This window comes from Leuciscus leuciscus (genome assembly GCF_965113295.1).
Source record: "Leuciscus leuciscus genome assembly, chromosome: 20".
In the NCBI taxonomy this organism is placed as follows: Eukaryota; Metazoa; Chordata; class Actinopteri; order Cypriniformes; family Leuciscidae; genus Leuciscus; species Leuciscus leuciscus.
Window position 1 is genome coordinate 3,202,751 of NC_138744.1, and position 21,493 is coordinate 3,224,243.

Sequence of the window (21,493 nt, forward strand, 5' to 3'; positions counted from 1 at the left end):
CGCCTCAACGTTTCTGATTGGTGCCTCGATTTGGACGGATTAGAAATCAGCTTGAATGAGCTCTTTGCCAGACTACTGTAGAGCAAATCTAAATTTGCCGGAAGTTTGTCTGGGTTTTCCCAGGCTAATTTACCATGGCAGTATTGTGGTATTTTTTTAATGAAGCTTGGGGTTCCATGTAAATTTTTATTTTATTTTTTTACAAAAATTATGATAATACCTTAATATTTGGACACTATCCATTTTAGTACCACGATAGTCTGTGTGTGTTCACACTTGTTGTTCGGTTTGCTTGGTTCGTTTGGTCCGGACCAAAGAAAAAAAACAACATTTAGTCCTGGTCCACTTAGCGTTCACATTGGCATATTAACACCGAACCTAAAGATACCGAACCTAAAGACGTAGGGATATGTTCACAACCTGATTGGTCGGCTTTTATTATGTATATTTCAAGATGGAACTTGCCGAACATCCAAAACAATGCTGTGTTCTGGGATAAATGCGCTCGCCGTATGTGTGTAAGTACATATGATGGTACGTTGACCAGCCGAGAACTCGTGAAGAGCTTATAAAATGTGTAAAGGAGTCGAAACAGCGTCAGGAATCCCTCCGTCACACACAAGCAAAGATCTGCTGTGACGAGTCGTGGTTCTGATGCTGTACCGAACTGTGATGGGCAACATCACCACCATGATGAGAAATAACAGGTATGCGTGATTATTCTGTCCTTTTTAGGGTCTCATGTCCCGTTTTTGGTTAGTTTACATGTCTTTGGTCCGTGTTACGTTCATATTTCAGTCGATCCGCACCAGAGTTCGTTTGAAAGCGGACGAGACTCATGTTCTCATCGTCTCGGTCCTCTTGTTCGGTGTCACCAGGGTTCGGATGTCAGCGTTCACACTTATTCAAATGAAGCGCACTAACAGAGCAATCGCACCAGGGTTCGTTTTAATCAAACCAAACATGCCAAGTGTGAACACATCCTTGAAGTACCAAGTAAAAAGATGTAGTATTTCCATCTGGAAGTATTAATTCAGTATTACATTCTCAGGGAAAAAAAGGCTCTATATAGAACCCTAGTATGATTACACGAGCGGCTTAATTAATAAAATAATCAAAATAAATAATAAATTCAAATTAAATTCATAAACTGATCCCATGATGCGAACCCCAAAAAAGGTGCCTGACAGAAGGTTCGACATAGCAGCTTTTCTTGTGCTCCACAGTATAAGGGTTTTTCTTCTGGTTTTTTTTTATCTAAACTGGTTTTACAAGAAGATTTGGTGGAGCGCAACTGAGTCGTGTCGTATGAATATTGGGTTTTGTGGCAGGATGTGGAAGATATTTTGTTGACATACAGATTCTTCTGTCCGATGCCAATCACAATACGGACGGCGCGCACACACAACACTGACCCTATTTGCTGTAAAGAATCATGGAAGGAATGTGCATGGGTTCGGTGGCGAGTTACTGCCGAGTCAAGGAGAAGTGATTATTAAGTCAGTGTGAACAGAGTCGGGCTCGTCAGTCAGAGCAAGCGGTGTTAGTAATGACCAGGAGGAGCGCGTTATATAACAGGATGTTTATGCCACATTTTTATCTCTTCTTGCCACTCCTCTGCAATTACGAATGATTATTCACTCATTACACCCGTTTGTTTCACCCTTTTCTATTACTTTCACTCTTGGGTTTCTTTTGGTTTCTTTTGTAAGTGTACCACAGTGACCCAGAACTTTCATATCTGCTTTTTCACTTTATTGTTTCTGGACTTCAAACCTTACTTGAATACTGCTCACTCCTCTAAGTTGGATTGTAGATAAAGGGCAGATAAGATTGTGTTTAGGCTTGTTGGCGTCACATGTGGCCGGGTCTTAGTTAACCAAACTAGACTTAACACCCAGGACAAATCTGGCTACAGGACAACATCTTGGTTTTTATAACACCTAGTGAGGCAGCATTTTATGGGAAAATGTTCAATGTTAAAATAAAACGCCTTCTTTTAGCCCAAGAGCAGATGAGATTTTATATATTATTTTATATATTTATATTGTATATTATGCTGCCTTATAAGATGCTTTCTTTTAGCAAACGAGCAGATAAAACTTTATTATATTATTTATTATTAGTAGTATTAGTATTGTTGTAATTATTTTATTATTTATATATTATTATTATTATTATATATTTAATATTATGCTGCCTTATAAGATGCTTTCTTTTAGCAAACGAGCAGATAAAACTTTATTATATTATTTATTAGTAGTAGTAGTTGTATTAGTATTGTTGTAATTATTTTATTATTTATATATTATTATTATTATTATATATTTAATATTATGCTGCCTTATAAGATGCCTTCTTTTAGCCAAATATTTCATATTATTTTATATATTATTTTTGTATTTTATATTATGTTGACTTATAAAACACCTTTCAGTCAAAGAGCAGATAAGATTTTATTTCACATTTTATATGTTAATATATATATATATATATATATATACAGTACATACAGTATACATTAATTATTTACTATATTATTATTGAATTATTTGTATATTATTTAATATTTATATTTTATATTATGCTGCCTTATGAGACGCCTTCTTTTAACCAAATTATATTATTTTATATTTATATATTATATTATGCTGCCTTATAAGATGTCGTCTTTTAGCCAAAGAGCAGATAGAATTTTATTTTATAATATTTTGTACATGATAATTATTTCATAATTTTATTTTATATATTATCATCTTATATTTTATATTAGGCTGCCATCTCAGACTTTTAGTTAAATTGTAAGGCCGCATTGCATGTATCCTTTGCAGAGAAGGCCGTCCTATAATGCATTGCAACAATTCTGTTTATCATCTCAACAATATCTCAACTAACTAGTTAAAATCTTCCGGGTCTGGTTTTGATCACGAGTACATGTGGTAAATATACATACTAAAAAAACCTGCTTTTGTCATGAAGGGCTAAGCTAAATTCATGTTTAAACAAGCTATTGTGTGTTTCTGCTTTAGTGAGGCTGTGGTTAATCTAGGACTCCAGTCTCTCTCTCTCTCTCTCTGTGGAAATATGAAACCGGCCTGTGACATTTCAGAAGCCACTTCCTCCTCCAGAACTCTCTGTGTGTGCCAGTCTGTGTTTGGAACTCCTCATATCGGGAGTTTTATATTTATCCTTGTGGCTCCAGTGCTCTGAATCCTAATAAGGCTTTGGCATGGGCAGGACTGATGGACAGGGCAGAGAGAGGGTGGGAAAGGGTTTGGACAATGGCGTACCGAGAGTCTGTTCCCACACTCAGCTTTGTCAGATGTGACGTTAAGAGCGTAAGAGGGCGATACGGGGTGGAGAGAACTAAAGCTCACAGACCGGCAAATACAAAAGCTTCAATGAACACACAGAGCCCATTTACAGTGAACTGTGGCCTTGTTGTGTGGTATTGTGTAAAAAACACCTGAACAAGCTACAACCACCCCCCGCTGTTGCTGTAAAGGCATTGATCTAGTGTCTTTCATTTGTGCTTTCATCTTCACAGCCTTTTCTGTGGTTTGTTGAAACGCATCTCACCTGATTAATTTATTTTTTTGCTGATTAATCTAATTAAGAAACATCCATAACACAACATAAGCTGGTTACCAGTCATGTGCATCTTTTTAGGACAGGATTTCACTGTTACAATGGTCAATGCATGTTAGCTTGAGCAAATCTGTCATTTGACCCTTGTTTGCAGCCTCCCATGAGACGGACTGAATTACTGTAAAATGTCCCATACCTCCAAACTTAACTGGTCTCCACTCCTGTTTAATTAGACATGCCCAGACACAATATGGATACACAGAGGAGCCAGTGGGAGCCTGTCCGAAAATCCCCGTGGATCATGCGAATGGCTGTGGAGCAAAGCCCCGCCTCTTCGGGGGCGGAGTCAGACACAGAGGGCAGCAGCACAGAGAGCGAACAGGTACATATAATGCTGCCTTCCAATGCAAATTTATATTTTGTATTATACTGCCTTCTAAAATGCATTCTTTTAGCCAGAGAGCAGATAAAAAATAATTAAAAAAAATAATTAAAAATATATATATATTAGGGCTGGGAATCGATCATTTTTTTTAACTAATTAATCACACAATTTGCTGTGATTAATCGCAATTAATCGCATTTCCCCCAAACTTGTAATCATCAATATTTAAACGTAGAATCACTAATTAAATTAAAAACAACACACAAAAAAAGGGGAAAAAAGAAAAATGTCCACACAAATTGGACAGAAAATAGCCCTATGTTAAAATATTAAACATCAATATGTCAATATATTATTCTTCATTCAGTTCTATGCAACATACTCAGATTTAACAGATTTATTTTTTGACTAATTATCAAAATAAAGTATAGTCATACAAAGCTATTATTACCAGAGCATGTGATCAGAGCAGGTCATTTTACCATTGCTGCCCAGCATGGCTTTACCAGCTCAGCAAACAGAAGTCTACTACTGAGACATTTCACGTTATTTGAGCGGACTTTGTTTTTCCAGTGCGTGATCGGTACATGACTGGAGCGTTTGGGCTGTTAACGACAGAGCAGAACACACGGCGCAAACACTGAGCAGAACATTGAGCAGAGAGCGCAGCGCGCCGACACACACACACACACACACACACACACACACGGAACGCAGAGCGCGGCGCACACACGGAGCGGAAAAGACCCGATCATGAAGTTACTAAACAAGCTGCGCGAGAATGAAACCTGATCGCCGAACACGGAGGGGCGGGGCGGCCTTTTCAATAGCAGCCGCAACAGGAAGTCATTAAAAGTAGCCAAAAAAAAAAGGTGCTGCGTTAATTGCATTATTTATTTTTAATGCGTTAAACATCTCAAATTAATCGCAAAGATTACTGCGTTAATTCCCCCAGCCCTAATATATACATATATATATATATATATATATATATATATATTAACCAAAGAGTAGATACAGTTTACATTATTTTATATATTATTTTTTACATTTGTATTTTAGGTAACACTTTATTTTAAAGTGACGTTCTTACACGTTACTGTCACGAGTATGTTCTGTCATGTCTGCACCTGTTCCCGTTAATAGTCCCTGATTAGTTGATCTGTGCCTGTTTAGTTCCCTCATTTACCCTGTGTATTTATACTCCCTGTTCGGTTCAGTCCTCTGTCCTCTGTGGGTTATCGTATGTGCGTGTGCGTGTGCGTGTGTGTGTGTTGTATTTTGATTCCCGTTTGACTGTCTCTTTTTGTTTAATAAACCTGTATTGGATTATATTCGTCTTCCTCGTCTGCCTGCCAGCAACCCCGCGTAACAGTTACTACTACATGTACTTACTATAGTAATAATAGTCAATTATGCACAATTACAAGTAACTAGACCTAAATCTATAGTAAGTACATGTATTTAATTAATATTACTACTCAGTATTCATTTAAGTACAATGTAACTACGTCACCTTCAAATAAAGTGGAACCTTAATTTATTATTATGCTGCTTTCTAAGATGCCTACTCTTAGCCAAAAAGTAGATAAGATTTTATATTATTTTATGTATTATTTTTCGTATTTGTATTTTATATTATGCTGCCTTCTAAGATGCCTCCTTTTAGCTCCTTTTATTTCACATTTTATATTATCTGATCACACGTTCATCTTATAATCAGTCCTGCAACTTACCTGGCGTTTCAACCACATCGGTCTCTCATTCTTCACTTTACCAGTATCGGGTCAAACAACCAGGCAGGGACCCGGCGAAGTTCTTGACGTCAACCTCGCTGGTGCAGCAGCACATCACAGAGCTCGACCAGCAGAGGGAGGAGCTGAAGATCGAGGTGAGCGGAGAACAGGTGTGTTCCCACCAGCAACAGCTCAGCGTGCAGTGAGGTGACCCGTGTGTTTGCTCTTCTGCAGCTGCAGCTGGAGGTGGCCCTGCTGAGAGGAGAACTGCAGGCGGAGCAGGAGCGACTGCGCAGACACACAGATCAACTGCAGGTGTTGCAGGAGAAGGACAGGCAAAGAAAGGGCCAGCGCTTGGCCAACAGTCAGAAGGTCTGTATATTTCACAGCCTGATTTACAGATGATGCGGTTCATAAAAAGCATCATTAGTGATAAAAAACGTGCTTTCCTTCAGGAGCGTGCTCAGCTGGAGGAGCAGCGTCTGAAGGTGGAGAAGATGAAGATGAAGTGTGAGGAAATGGAGAAACAGATTCCCTCACAGCCAGAAGACCAGCGGGAGCAAATGCTGCTTCAGCTGCAAAAGGTGATGACAAACTAGGGGGTGGTCGATTACTCAGCCTGAATTATTTTCAGCATCATTACTGCAGTCTTCAGAAGTAATTCTAATATGCTAATAGACCTTATTCACAGCAGCGCCATCTTTGATTTTTAATGGGAATGAAAGCGAGGCCGTGAGGGACAGACATGCATCTCTTCATGGGCTGTACTGTTATTTAAAGCAACACTAAGTAACATTTTTTACCTTAAAATAATGTTTCCAAAATCGTATCAGTGGCTCATCAAGTCGTGACAGGGTGAAAGGCACTTCTGGATTCACTTTGCAGCCCTATATCTGCTATAACCACACTATGCAAGTTTGCCAAACCGGGTCGCGTTTCTGTAGTTCTAATGAGACATAAGAAAACTACAAATTTGACTTGCTTTACGGCAGGCGTTACAATAGTCATTATTTAGTTTTTCTTCGTTTCTGATGTCGCAATACATCATACTTTCATGAAATCATGCAACATACTCTACCTTGTCTGTGGACATCGTTCATTCCAAAGCCGGTGCTGGATAAACAGTCGGCGTGCGTGCGACAGTAGACTGCGGAAGGCTAAATTATTTACGCCAGCGGTAATGAACAATTCCGCTTCCAACCTGTAGGGCGACCGAAGAGGAAAAGTTCCTTAGTGTTGCTTTAATGTGTTTTTGGATTGTTCTGCTCATGAAACACTGGAAAAATATCTTTCCAAGAAATTTCCGTTGACAAAAAAACTGCCAACAATATAAGATTTGGAAAACTGTAAGTAATCTAGGAGCTTTATACAGCTTTTCACAGCGGATGCCATAGGAAACCCGGCAAGTCTATCCCTCACAGCCTCACTTTCATACCTGTCATGGCGCTGCTCTGAATAAGGTCTATTTTCTGCACAGTTATTATTAATTATTATTGGTGTTCAATTATTAAAGGTGACCTATTATGCAAAATTCACTTTTATATAGTTTTTTGAACATATTTATGTGTTGCCACCCTATTGCGATAAAAATCCATCCACTCTGTTATTTTACCCATAAATCTGAAACAGTATCTCAAAATGAGCCAGTTAGGAATGGGCTCAAATGTGACGTCACATTGAAACAAGCCCCGCCTACAATTGGCCCTATTAGCTTAGCCCCTCCCTTAAATGAGCTGTACGCAGTCCGCCATGTTTATCTCCTCGCCAGAGCATTTAACAGCAGCATTCAAGTAAGAAATGTATTCTTATTAAAGCTACTATTCGATACTATTCGATTCGTATTCTAATACTAAGTTATTCGATCAAGACAAGAGGAGCAAGTGATTTTCTCTTTTTCATTTGTTGTTTGGTTTATATAACCAGCATATATAGCAGTAGGTACACTGTATATTACGCTGCTTTCACTTTAATACACAGATGTAATATACACACACACACATATATATATATATATGCGATTTCTTTAGTAGCTGTAAAGGTTCACAGACGTAACCTACTGTGTTTATGTGCACTTTGTGTCTTTTTGACATAACCTTGTGTGTATTTGACAGTTTAAGTGCAATAATTTAATACTCGCGGGACGTGCTGTCTGACTGCCAGCTTTCTGTGCGCGTGCTTCGGATTTGTGCGATATCAGAAGTTTTAAAACTGATATGGCTTTAAAAATGCAAATAAAAAACTTTCATTATGCTGTAGAACTGCAATGTCACATGAGCGTGACCGCGATAGAGATGATGATCAAAACCAAACAGATGTTTTGTTAGTTTTCGGCAGAGTATCCGGACCAAGGCACGCCACGAGCTGTACAGGCTCCGCCCTCTTCTGGAAAGCAGGGGTGGACAGCAGTAGCTCATTTGCATTTAAAGATACATGCACAAAAACAGCATCCTTTTCCTCCCACTCAAAAATGACAACATGGTATAATATATTATCTGTGGGGTATCTTGAGCTGAAACTTCACAGACACAGAGACTTTTATTACATCTTGTAAAAAGGGGCATAATGGCTTTTATTATCAATACTGAAAACAGTTTATGCTGTGTAATATTTGTGTAAAAATCCTGATTTTTTTTCAGGATTTTTTGATGAATACAAAGTTCGAAAGAACAGCTTTTGAAGCAGAAACTTTTGTAACATTATAAATGTGCTGAATAAAAGAAAAACTTACTTTCCTCAAAAATATGAGGCAGCACAACTGTTTTCAACATTGATAATAATAAGAAAAGTTTATTAGCACCATATCTGCATATTAGAATAGGGCTGTTGGACCTGATCGGTCTCTAATCGCTCTCGTGGGTCTTTGATGTCATACACCGGTCAGTCTGCGCAGCGCCACTTCAAGTCGAACACACTTAAAGATTTCTGAAGGATCATGTGACGCTGACTTCTGACTCAACCAGTCATGTGAGTCTGACTGACTGAGCAATGACAGATGGGAAGAGTGTTGTTTTGAAGCTGTAAATCCGTTTTTTTGCAATTACTTTTTTGGTGCCGAGAAACAAAAGCATAAAAGTCTCTACTGACAGATTTATGCTGCATGCGTTGTCATGAACTGTGAACTTGCTGCCTTATAATTTTGAAGAATTTTGTCTGTATGTGTTTTGTGTTCAGGACAAGGATGCGCTGGAAGCCACAGTGCGAACTTTTGAAGACATGGAGTTTCACATTCTTGAGCTGGAGAGCGGGATCGAAGATGAGCGAGAAGGAGAGAATGGAGAAAGTGAAACGGTCATAGAGCGAGAGATAACCAGAGTACAGCACATGCACAACACATCTCAGGTGAGCTGAATAACTTTGATTTAAGGCGAGACACGGCAGGCAAAAACATCTGGGTTTCTTTCACTGGTCAATTTTGAGATTTTGGGATATTAGTCTTCAATAACATCTCTTCTTTCAGACTTGTGGTGAAAAAAAGTCAGAAATACACATTTTGGTCTTTATTTTACTACACTTTGTCTGTTTGCGTCTGTAGATTTCTCATAAATTCAACAAAAGTTGGCGTTCTTAATCAACATCACTGTCTGCTCCCTGTCATCACACACACCGTTAGAAAGCTCTCTCTCTCCTGTACAATGCTGTCGGATCCAAATATGGTCATTTCCTTTTTATCAGCAACCAATCGGGAAAGTAAAAGGGGGGATTTAACTCTAAATGCGCAATGTCATTGGCTGATATAAAAATTTTTTGCCAGTTTTCTCAAAATGACTTTTCTCTCATATTCCAAGTCCGAAATCTCCACTTCAGTAGCACCGATATACACCAAACTTTCCAGTCTTGTACCTAGTTATATTATGAAGACATTTACAGAGGGATTTGTACATTTATTATTCCTAGCCTGATTTATATAATATTTTATTCCAAAAAACATGGCGAAAATAAACATTTTAAGGCTATTGACAGTATATTCTGATTTACAGGATAACAAAAGTAAATATCCATAAATCCATCTGTAATTTTTTTCCCATCTAATATGTGAACACAATGAAAAAATAATTGTATCCAATACTCAGATTTCGTTTTTTTTTATATATGCAAATTACCGCATATTTAATTAGATAATACCTAATTTGCATATTTAAACATTAAATTACAGAAAACTTGTAATACATTTTTTTCTCATCTTAATGTAGGTAATCAACTGGGAAAGCTTCATGGTGATATCTGCTAGTTAACATTTTTTATCCTATTCACCTGTTGTTATCCTGTAAATCAGAATATACTGTCAATAGCCTTAAAAAAATTATTTTCGCCATGTTTTTTTGGAATAAAATATTATATAAATCAGGCTAGGAATAATATATTTACAAATCCCTCGGTTAATATCTTCATAATATAACTAGGTAATGTTATTTACCTTAAGAAATGCAGTTTATCTGATTGAGATTTCAGTCTATTTTAACTTCTAGATTACCAACAACTCATCATGAACATGATCATTAACCATGTTTTATACTCCTGTCTTGTAGAAACTATTGCGTGCTTCTCATTCTATTTGCTTAACAGTTCATGTTTATTACTATACGAGCACATCACACATTAGTGCCGCACAGTTCATGCCAAATCAGAGTTGTGAGTGCGACTTCAAGTGGAAGTTAATGGAAATTAGTGTCTTCACTACACATCGATGTTTTAAAAATTAGACACTCTCATTGACTGTTATGTCATCAGTAGAGGCAGACTGCCACACTGAGCATGAGTGTAAGTATTGCTCACGCCGACAGACCAAACACAGTCACATGATGCCGTAAACAAGGTAATTACATCAGGGGCCACAAAAGAGAGAGACTAGACTGACTGAGAGAGAGACATTGAATTGAATCGGGTTACATGGAGACTGTCTGCAGTGCTGCTCCTATAAGCTGCTTTAATCCATATCATTAATAATTAATAATATAGATATATTGCACATAAACGATATTTAGAAGTATTAATTTGAATAGCATTCATTACAATTTAAATGCAAACAATATTATAATATAATGTAATATAATCTAATTACATATTGCACAAAAAAAACATACCTTTTATTACATTTTATTAGAATATTGTATGCATTTTAATTGTAATGAATGCTATTCAAATTAACATTTTTAAATATAACATTTTACAGTTTTACTTTTTTTACTGTACTGTTGATCAAATGCAATTAAAATGGATATTTTTAATATTGTAAACATACATTTTAGTGCCTCAAATGTTTTGTTTATATATTTATTTCACTCATACACACACATGCATGTTTTTATGTTATATATATATATATATATATACACACACTACCGGTCATATACCGGTCACTATATATACACTACTATGTTCTGGATCGGTACGATTTATAATGTTTTTAAAAGAAGTCTCTTCTGCTCACCAAGGCTGCATTTATTTGATTAAAAATACAAACAAAAACAGCAATATTGTGAAATATTATTCCAATTTAAAACAGCTGTTTTCTATGTGAATATACAGTAAAGTGTAATTTATTCCTGTGATCAAAGCTGAATTTTCAGCATCATTACTCCAGTCTTCAGTGTCACATGTGACTTAATTAACATTTCATTACAAATATTGAAAACACTTGTGCTGCTTCATATTTTTGTGGAAACAAATTAGTAAAAAGTCCAAAAGAATTTGAAAAAGAAATATGTTGTAACATTATAAATGACTTTACTGTCAATTGTGATCATTTTAATGCATCCTAGCTGAATAAAAGTATTCATTTCTTCTTCTTCTTTTTTAAACGGTAGTATACACTACCGTTCAAAAGTTTGGCGTCAGTAAGATTTGTAATGTTTTTAAAAGAAGTCTCTTCTGCTCACCAAGGCTGCATTTATTTGATAAAAAACAATAATAAAAAAACAGTAATATTGTGAAATATTATGACAATTTAAAATGACTCTTTTCTATTTTAATATATTTTAAACTGTAATTTATTCCTGTGATCAAAGCTGAATTTGCAGCATCATTACTCCAGTCTTCAGTGTCACATGATCCTTCAGAAATCATTCTAATATGATGATTTGATGCTCAAGAAACATTTATGATTATTATCAATGTTGAAAACAGTTATTTACATTTTTATTTCAGGATTCTTTGATGAATAGAAAGTTCAAAAGAACAGCATTAATCTGAAATCTAAAGCTTTTGTAACATTAAACACTACCGTTCAAAAGTTTGGGGTCAGTAAGAATTTTATTTTAATTTTTGGGGGAAAGAAATAAAATAAATAAATACTTTTATTCATCAAGGATGACTTAAACTGATCAAAAGTTACAGTAAAGACATTTATAATGTTAGAAAATATTCTATTTTAAATAAATGCTTTTTTTTTTTTACTTTCTATTCATCAAGGAATTGTGAAAAAAAATTGTACACGACTGTCTTCAACATTGATAATAATCATAAATATTTCTTGAGCATCAAATCATCATATTAGAATGATTTCTGAAGGATCATGTGACACTGAAGACTGGAGTAATGATGCTGAAAATTCAGCTTTGATCACAGGAATAAATTACAGTTGAAAATATATTAAAATAGAAAACAGTCATTTTAAATTGTCATAATATTTCACAATATTTTTTATTTATTTATTTTATCAAATAAATGCAGCCTTGGTGAGCAGAAGATACTTCTTTTAACATAAAAAATCTTACCCATTTAAAACTTTTGGATATATATATAAAACATTCAAATTAATACATGTTATTCATACATAAATTCTTTTGAATAGTTTTAAAATAAATAATTAAGTGCTCATAATTATTTAATAAACAATGAAAATGTATAGCACTATGATTTATCTATATAATTTTAGTGCTGTTCATTTTATTTATTTATATTGTGTGTGTGTGTGTGTATGTATATATATATGTATATATGTGTGTGTAAATTATTACATGATATTCATATAAAATAGCAGGTTGTCCATTAACTGTACACGTGTTACATCCGCATCAGGAGCGTCTAGTGTCCATTGAGTATAATAGGGAGTGATCTAGTTTTGTCACGTCGTGCCAGCGCTCAAGGTGAGAGTGTCAGAGCAGTGCATGAGTGCTCATTGACTCAGCTGCTCCGTATGACAGATCTCTGACCCTGACCTGTCAGCTCAATGTGCCGGGTGGGCGGCACCACGCCGACTCTCCTCTCAGTGCCACACAAACCAAACCATGGTTCATGAGTCCCTAACGCACCAGACCCAGGCTTATTGCTGAATGTATAAGTTTCGTATGAAGTTTCGGTTCATGCTGAAAATGTTTTAATGATCACGTCGCTGTCTTGCAGGAACGAGTCCAGCAACTAGAAAAACAACTGAAGGAAATGGAACAAGAAAAGGATAAAGCTTTGAATTCCCTCAGGCAAGAGAGAAAAGAGCTGCTCCACAGGTCTCAGAGGGTAAGACGTCCTACACACTTCTTCTTCAGTGACACGACAAAACTAGGGTTTTACATGTTTTTAAAAAGTGTGTGAAAACTCCTATATCTGTGGTCTTCTGGTCTGTTTTCGGGTTTCCTCCTTCAATGTGCGTCTGTGGGATTTTTTTCACCTATTTTATGGTGCATCAGGTGAAAATGGTGCGTCTGATCACTTTGTAAAGTACGAAACACCTCTGTTGTGTGGGATCTGTTATAATAGTGCTTTTATAAACAAAACTAAAAATACAAAAAATTTATGTGAGTTGCAATAAATTAAATGTTTACAAAAAGAAAATCGAATATAACAAATTAAAATTTTTAAAATTTCGTTTAGTTAAAGTTGTGGTATTAAAATTGCTAAAGTTTAAAGTCGTCAAATCAAAATTGACTAGTGGTCGACTGATATATCGCCAAGGCCAATATCGGCCGATCATTTTTTCTGACTGGCCGATGTGTTGGAAGCGGGACTTTTATTTTGACGGCGCTCCGGACTTTTATTTTGACGGGTGGCACTGAGAACACCAGCGCCTGATCACACAGCGCTCACTCACATTCTCCGTCTTCATTAGTTTACGATCTCTTGTCAGTCATATCTAATACTTTGTTAGACAGAACTGGTAAACAAAGAAAGTAAATGGTATGCGAAAAAGTAAAGTGTTGCTTTTATATTATTTGTTACAGAAAAGGCAAACAATTAGGCTAAAATACTTTCTCATTTACCGTCAACATTCAGCAAATGCGCATCTACATCATTTAAACAAATCTCTGAATATCTAATAAACATTTAATTTCACAAACCTTGCAGATTTAATGGAATCCAGCTGTGATATCTTGTGAAGTGTGCGTCTGTAGCCTGATAAACGTGTGACTGCGAGTGACGGTCGGTCCGTGTGAAGAGAGTGAATGCGGACAGAAGATCAGCTTCACATCGAAAAACTTTAAATCCTTCATTTTAAAATATGCTGTGCTATATCCAGTTGCCCACTGTGTCATATTCATATCGTTTTCACTGTGTGCTGTATACTATTAGCGTTACCTTGTTTTTATTTGAAAAAATATGATTACCAGTGCGCATAATATTAGCAGATTACTGAGTGCAATGTTACAGTGTTTACTTCCTTTTTATTCACATATTCAGATATTTTTTAACAAATACTTTATTTGTGAAATATACTGTAATAGGATTGCAGATTCAAGAAGTTGCCATCTAAAGTATAAGCATGTTTATTTTAAAGATTTGATTTCTAATTTATTTAAAATTTATAAAATATTGATTAAAATAAATATAAAGTATATAATAAAAATATCGGCTTTATATCGGCCATCCTGCTCTCTAAGATATCGGCATCGGCCATCAAAAAAGAACAATATCGGTCACCTAAAATTGACCCTATTTACTTTGTTAGCGCATATTACTAGTCTTGTGGTAAACAATTAATCCATGCAAGTTAATACACAGAAAAAAATAGTTTGTCGTGGTAATCTTTAATCAAAATCTGAAAAGTTACTTCCGGTCTGGAATGGCGTTCCTTCTCTGATGACGTCAGTTTGACGGCTTGGGTTGAAAGCGCTTTACCACTCGCCTCAAACCGGCTATGAGCAGAGATGGAGAGGAGGAGCGCTAGAGTAAAACCCTGCCCTCTATTCAATATTTCGTTTCACTTGGAAATACGTCACAACATTTAAACAACTATTTAAACAATGTGGCGCAGGACGTGAAAATGATAACTGCGTCGGGCTGAAACTAGTAAAAAACACTTGCATTGCGCCGGGTGTAAGATAGGCCCAAAACAAATAATGTCAGAAAGATACCAGAAAATAGACCAATCGGTGTCCTAATGTGTAGTGAGTCGGGGTCCTAACTGTCCTTACCAGTGCCTGAATTTGTGAACACGATTAACTGATTCACGAGCTAGGGAGCTGACTGAGACGAACACGTATTGTTCATTGTTAGTTCATGTAAACTAATGTAGTTAACTAATGTTATTATGCGGCTCTGTGGAATACTTGATTCTGATTGGTCAATCACACCATCCAAGCGTTATGTTATTCCCCGATAGCAACCAGAAAAAACTGATCACACAAGCTCATCCGGATAACTGAAGTCAGCGCTGTATGCTTGCTGGGAACGTTTTTTTCCTCGTGGAAGTTTTGCATTTGGTGAGCTAATAAAATATTAAAACTCAAATCAATATTTTGATATGGTTATTTAATCTCAGACTCGCTCTCGCTTGTTTCATACAAGCGCAGCTGCTGCTATTTTGCAATGATTGTTTTGTACACTGAAATGGATTATAAGATACAAACAGGTACGATTTTAAAACGAATCAAAATGACTAAAATTACAATGAAAACATGAAAATATAACAATAAAAACACATCCAAAATATTAATAAATACAGTTACGATTCTAAAATAACACTGTCCTCTAGAGGAAGAGGACGACACACACACATTCAGCACACATGCTAGCGTTAAGTTATGTTATAGTGATTATAGTTACACTAAAGTCAAGGATAAAGTAGGTGGAGGAATGAATTACTGATAGGGAAGAGAGAGTCCGAGAGGGCAGGATTCCCGGAGAAGGGAAGGACCACAGGAAGTGTGAGAGGATAGAGCGATAGAAAGCAGATGTCCTACAAATCTCAACACACGTCTGGTGAGTGTTTCTGTCTGTATGTACTTCAAGAGATGTGTGTCTGCTCTGTAAAAATCTAATTCTGGCACGCAGATATGACAGGATCAGGAAAGACAGGGAATGTGGGGAGGGATTTTTTACAGAAAACAGGATTGAGAATGAAGCAGCTGTTAACTGGTAACATGACGGACTGTCTAACTGAATTATGACTGATATGACTGAAGGAAATAAAGACGCTTATAATGTTCCTCGCAGTCGCTCATGTGTCTGTGAGTCAGAGGCTGCGATCAAGAGCTGTCTGGACCTTCTTGAATTATGGACTAAACAATTGGTTTTCCTCGTGTGTAAAATGTGTTCTGCTAATAATTACCAATATTAGGAAAAACCTGGCTTTCAGATGACAGGAAATGAACATTTTAAGTACAGATAGTTTGACTTCTCATGGCACTTTGTAAACGCGTGTCTGTGAGTCAGAGGGTGGGATGGATGCTCATCTTAAAGCTGCAGTACTGTTTAACTCCTTAAAGGCACATTATGCAAGATCTGTACCTTAAAGGGATGGTTCGGAGTAAAATCAGCCTAGGGTCCTTTGCACCATGACCTCGAGCCAAACACCCGAAGCCTTTTTTCCCTTGGTCGAACATTATTAAAGTTAGGGCTTAACCCTTTAGAACCTGAAGCTAAAATAGGTGTTTTTCACATAATTAGATTTTTTGACTGTAAAATTCTAAAACAATGTGCTATCTTCATGTGCAAGGTGTCATCTTCCATTATTGTGTGTGGTGAGTTTGTAAATAGAATTTAAAAAGACAAAAAAAAATAAATAAACGAGAATAAATTTACTGATTTTTGTTTAGAAAAAAACTGAACGAAAGAAACTAACACTTTAAAGTTGAAAAATGAACTATAATACATATATACAAGTCTTTTTTGTGACATTGGGTTGCACAGTTTTCATTTAGGACACTTTTTTTCATACACGCACACATTCTCATGCACACACTACATGCTTAGATACGTGAAAGAGTAACGGCCATCCGCTTCCCAAGTTTCATTAAAAATCATCCCAATCCCCTCTTCTGCTGTCTAACACTTCTTTCACCATGTATTTGTTCGTTTCTTTTATTATTTTATGCAATCCAAAACACTCTAACCTGCCGCGCATCGTATCGCTCTGTTCAAATCCTTCCATCCTGCGCTGCTGTCATTTGTAGACGGAAAGCATGACATTACCGTAATAAGCCGTATATTGCCGAAAAGCGCGTGATGTCTACTTTCAGGAAGTATTTGCATTATTTTGATAGTGCAAACGGTTGAAGAGTTACAGTGACATGAATAGAGCTTGGTTGGCTGTGTCGTCAACGACACATCCGGTTTTAAAGGGTTAAAGATATATCAGCCGGATGGTTTAGTGCAGGCGCTAATGGATCCAAGGATGTATCCCGTAAATTACCCCACTAATAATGCCCGGAATGGTACCAAACTTCTACTGAAGTACAAATAGGTTCTGTACTCATAAAACGAGGCATTGGAAAGTTTGTAAGTACATCAGGAGTTTATTTAAATAACACTTGCCTGACGGCTCATGCTATCGCTAACCCTCATGTAGAGGTCACTGCAGTGATTAGGGAAAAGCATGTAAAAGTGGGGGAATGCCGGTTTGAGAGGTGGCGTCCCGACAAAACTTCGCGAGAATCACGACTTGCTTTACGGCACGACGTCACATACATCAACAACATATGAAGCAGCCTCTATGGAGGACACTAGCACGCATTTCAGACGTGAATCATGGAAGAGTCGACGAAGAAAGCGCGGTCGGAAGAGTCAAGGAAAAGGAAAACGACGGCTCTGCGCGAGTGGTATACAAATACTCCACAGCGACTCTAAGGAAAACGGAAACTGCATAGTGTGCCTTTAACTACTCTGAATAGTACTAAGTCAGTAATCACTAGTACAAGTACTTATAGTAACTCATCAAGGCCCTGATAGTGATATACTCACAGCAAAGTTCTTCTTCGTTGTACGCTTAGTCATTTTAGTCATTTTTAGTAAAAAAAAAGTTTGCTTTTTTTATATTGTATTTTATTTCTGTTAACTTATTTAAACTTATTTAAATTGTATTTTTAGTTTTGTTTGGCAATAACAGCACTGGGCTGCGTTTCCCCAAAAGCATCGTAAGCCTAAGTTGATCGTAAAAAACGATCGTACGACTGATCTTAATATTATGGTCTGTTTCCCAAAAGCATCGTAGCTTAAGTAGCACTTGAAAATCTTCGTAGAACTACGACGAGTGCTCTGGAGTAATCGTACATCACCAAGTTCATCGTAAGAAGACAGATTTATGAGGACACCTGCAGGACAACTGGCAGATTACACCTTTAACTTTATTCAAATGCAATGTGATTATAATTTAAGGTTTTGATTGTACTTTATTGTACACTTTATTACTCTTTTTTTTGGGGGGGGGTTACATTAATTTATAAATTAAATAATTAAAAAGGTCAGAAAACAAAACAAAAATTTTTTAATTATTTAATCTAATAATTTTAATCAAAATTAAATGAATGAACAAAAAATAATCTGTTCAAAATTACATCTTTGTTTCGCTCTATCTCCTCTAAAAGGACATTAATTTCATCTTTTTGAAAGGTATCTTTTCTTTTTTTCCTTTTTTTGTTGTTGTTTTTTGTTGTTGTTGTTGTTGTTGTTCAGCCATTTTGTCAGTGCCTCCGCCTGTAGTGCTTTATATGGACTTGTCTTGATTGCTAATCCACAACAGATGACAATTATTAGGTTAAACGTTCAGAATACGATTCCATATAAGGTTATATTTCAGCACTTTGTGAATGGACAGCGACTCTTGAGTAGCACGTAGAGCGCGTTCTCGCGCGTTCATGTTAAGTGCATTTTTGGGAAACGCTCGTGGAATTGCCGCGAGCGTTCGTAACCTTGCACGTAGAGAGCGCTCTTAAGAGCTAAGATACATCGTTATCGGGAAACCCGGCCCTGGTTGATGAGTTGTGCTGTTACTTTACTAAGTGATCAGATGCACCATATTCACCTGCTGCACCTTTAAACAGGTGAAAAAAAATCACTCCGATTGTCCTGACAATGAAAAAATGCTATTTTAAAGAGCCATAGGAAGTTCCTAAAATGCATTATTCATTAAAATTCATAATTCTCTAGTAAGTTTTATGATTACAAACTGAACAACTGCCTTCTAAGACGCCTTCTTTGCATGTATCCATTATGTGAGCAGGACGTCCCATAATGCAGGGGTTCACAAACGTTTTTGTCAGGTGAACTCCTTTGACCTAAAATATTTTCTTAAAGTCCCCTCTGAAATTTTAAGTTAATATTTAAATAATTTAACAACACATTTGCATGTGCACAGTTCTCTAATGGGAGTTATTGATCACATGACTACCTGCACATGCACATGTGACAAATAACTCCCATTAAAGGACCATGAACATGCAAATGTGTTGTTAAATTATTAAAATATTAACAACAAATACAATATTTAATTTTTTTTTATGTTTATTTATTTATTATTTAATGTCTATTTTTTTAGTTGATGAAAAGCAAAAAAAATATTTAAAATAATTTAAATTATTGTTTTACCCAATATTTGTGTGTTTTGTGTATTTTTATGCTCATAACATTTACAACAACAACATTCTAATGCGAAACTGTATTGAAATCAGTGTTGAATGCTCTGTTTCTACGACACACACTTGTTGACTATGTAGACAGCATGGCAGTGCACTAGGTTTTAGAACAGAGCCTCTTTCCTCTATAAATGTAATTCAATGGCTTATTGTGATAATTTATATTTTGGTTATTTGTTGTCTTAATAACTGCAGTTATTATTGTCTTCTAGCCTTAGTTTTTTGTTTAATATTGTACCTTTTCATGTAACTGCATTGGTCTGGATGTGTCTCTCACTCACATGCTAAACATCAAGGACATTTGCCTTTGTAGATTTTGAAAGAGAAGAAGCCTCTCACTGATTGGTCCAACATCACTGGATCCACCCCCTGCATGATGTCACTCAGCCCTCTGACCATTCACAAAGCAGCCCAGGTACACTGTGAAATGTGCATTAGATGGTTTGACATCTAGACCTTTAGTGATTCATGAGTTTTCTGCGGTCAGCACATTGACTGTGTTCAAAACCATGTTCCCAGGAGTCATCGAAGGATACGTCCAGCTTACCCCGCAGACGGAGCTCGCATAGGAAAGTCTCCGATAGACCTCTCTCTGCGCAAGGTGAGCAAACCAATGAGGTGAATGAAAATGTGATGAAATGCAGTTTAACTGGCGCTCAGAGACTGTAAGTAGGTCAAACAGCAACACAATTGTGCAAGACGATGAATGCACAGACAACAGGCAGCATGCAAAACGGCAAAGTACAACAGCCAACCGTCCTGACAGTCCTGCATGTCCTGGCTTATTAGCTTTTGTCAGTGTTTTCGTTAAGGTGTGCCAGAGTTGCTGACGCAAACTGGAAAAGCGAGTGGAGCCGCTGCAACTGCACACAGTTTTGCTTTTGTTTGTCTTTAATAATCCTGACAGTCGTTTATCTCACGAAGGAATTGATCAAACAAAGGAAATCTATGGAACGGTGTCTGTGTGCGAAGGTTCATGTCTATAAGAAATCTGGTTACACTTTATTTTAAAGTACGTGTACTTGCAGTGTACCTACCCAAGGTAATATAAGGTAACAACATGGGTTACGTTTAGGTTTAGGGTTCAGGGTTAGTACCTAGTTATAACCCAGTTATTGTAATTGCTATAATAAGTATATTGTGTGTACATGCAGAACAGGACTGTAAAATAAAGTGCTACCTGAAATCTTTTATGAGTTAATGATTGAATTTTGGGATGTGACTTTATTTTATTGCACTTCCTGATTTGATTTGATTTGATTCCACCTTTTATATGATGATGAAATTATTTTATAGAGAATTTCTATTGAAATGTTGCAGTTGCCAAAGTGAACTGCGTGTGTGTGTGTGTGTGTGTGTGTGTGTGTGTGTGTGTGTGTGTGTGTGTGTGTGTGTGTGTGTTGCTTAAGATATGGGGACAAAATGTCCCCACAAAGACGGCAATATCCAAAATCCTTGTCATTTTGAGGACATTTTTTGGTCCCTATGAGGAAAACATTTTGTAAATCATAATAAATTATGTTTTTTGAAAATGTAAAAATGCAGAAAGCTTTCTGTACAGTATAAAAATCATTATGTCTATGGAAAGTCTTCGTAAAACATGAAAACAGAACGTGTGTGTGTGTGTGTGTGTGTGTGTGTGTGTGTGTGTGTGTGTGTGTGTGTGTGTGTGTTGCATACAGGTCAAGATACCGCAGTGTGTTTGAGCCATAGTAAAACTCATTTGTTGCAAACTATCAGACAATAAAACACCTATTAAGAGTGATTGAACCTCATTTCATAACTCTTCTTGCTTCTGTTTGATATATTGCTTGTGGTTTTTCCTCTCATGAAATCATGTGACCTCAAAAATATATTTTTTTAAATTAATTTAGAATATAAAAAACTTGTTTTGTTTTTTGGATTTTAAAAGATGGGTAATAAATTATAATAAATGTAAAATTGATAGAAATACGATATAGTGCATTCATACAGACCAGTATAAAGTGATCATATTCCCATGT

General features: G+C 36.4%; 2 protein-coding genes across 5 annotated transcripts in view; both read left to right on the forward strand.

The window, feature by feature from the left end:
• Positions 1–21,493, forward strand: part of ethe1 (ETHE1 persulfide dioxygenase) — an 86,555-nt gene that overhangs the window by 18,098 nt on the left and 46,964 nt on the right. The window lies entirely within an intron of this gene.
• Positions 1–21,493, forward strand: part of phldb3 (pleckstrin homology-like domain, family B, member 3) — a 32,207-nt gene that overhangs the window by 2,614 nt on the left and 8,100 nt on the right. For all 4 annotated transcript variants that reach the window (XM_082150727.1, XM_082150725.1, XM_082150726.1 and 1 more), the window contains exons 3-10: positions 3,822–3,970; positions 5,754–5,864; positions 5,944–6,081; positions 6,165–6,293; positions 8,881–9,048; positions 13,051–13,161; positions 19,804–19,905; positions 20,010–20,091. In XM_082150727.1, the coding sequence (XP_082006853.1) occupies positions 3,824–3,970; positions 5,754–5,864; positions 5,944–6,081; positions 6,165–6,293; positions 8,881–9,048; positions 13,051–13,161; positions 19,804–19,905; positions 20,010–20,091 (988 nt within the window). In that variant the 5' untranslated portion in view covers positions 3,822–3,823. The remainder of the gene's footprint in view (positions 1–3,821; positions 3,971–5,753; positions 5,865–5,943; positions 6,082–6,164; positions 6,294–8,880; positions 9,049–13,050; positions 13,162–19,803; positions 19,906–20,009; positions 20,092–21,493) is intronic.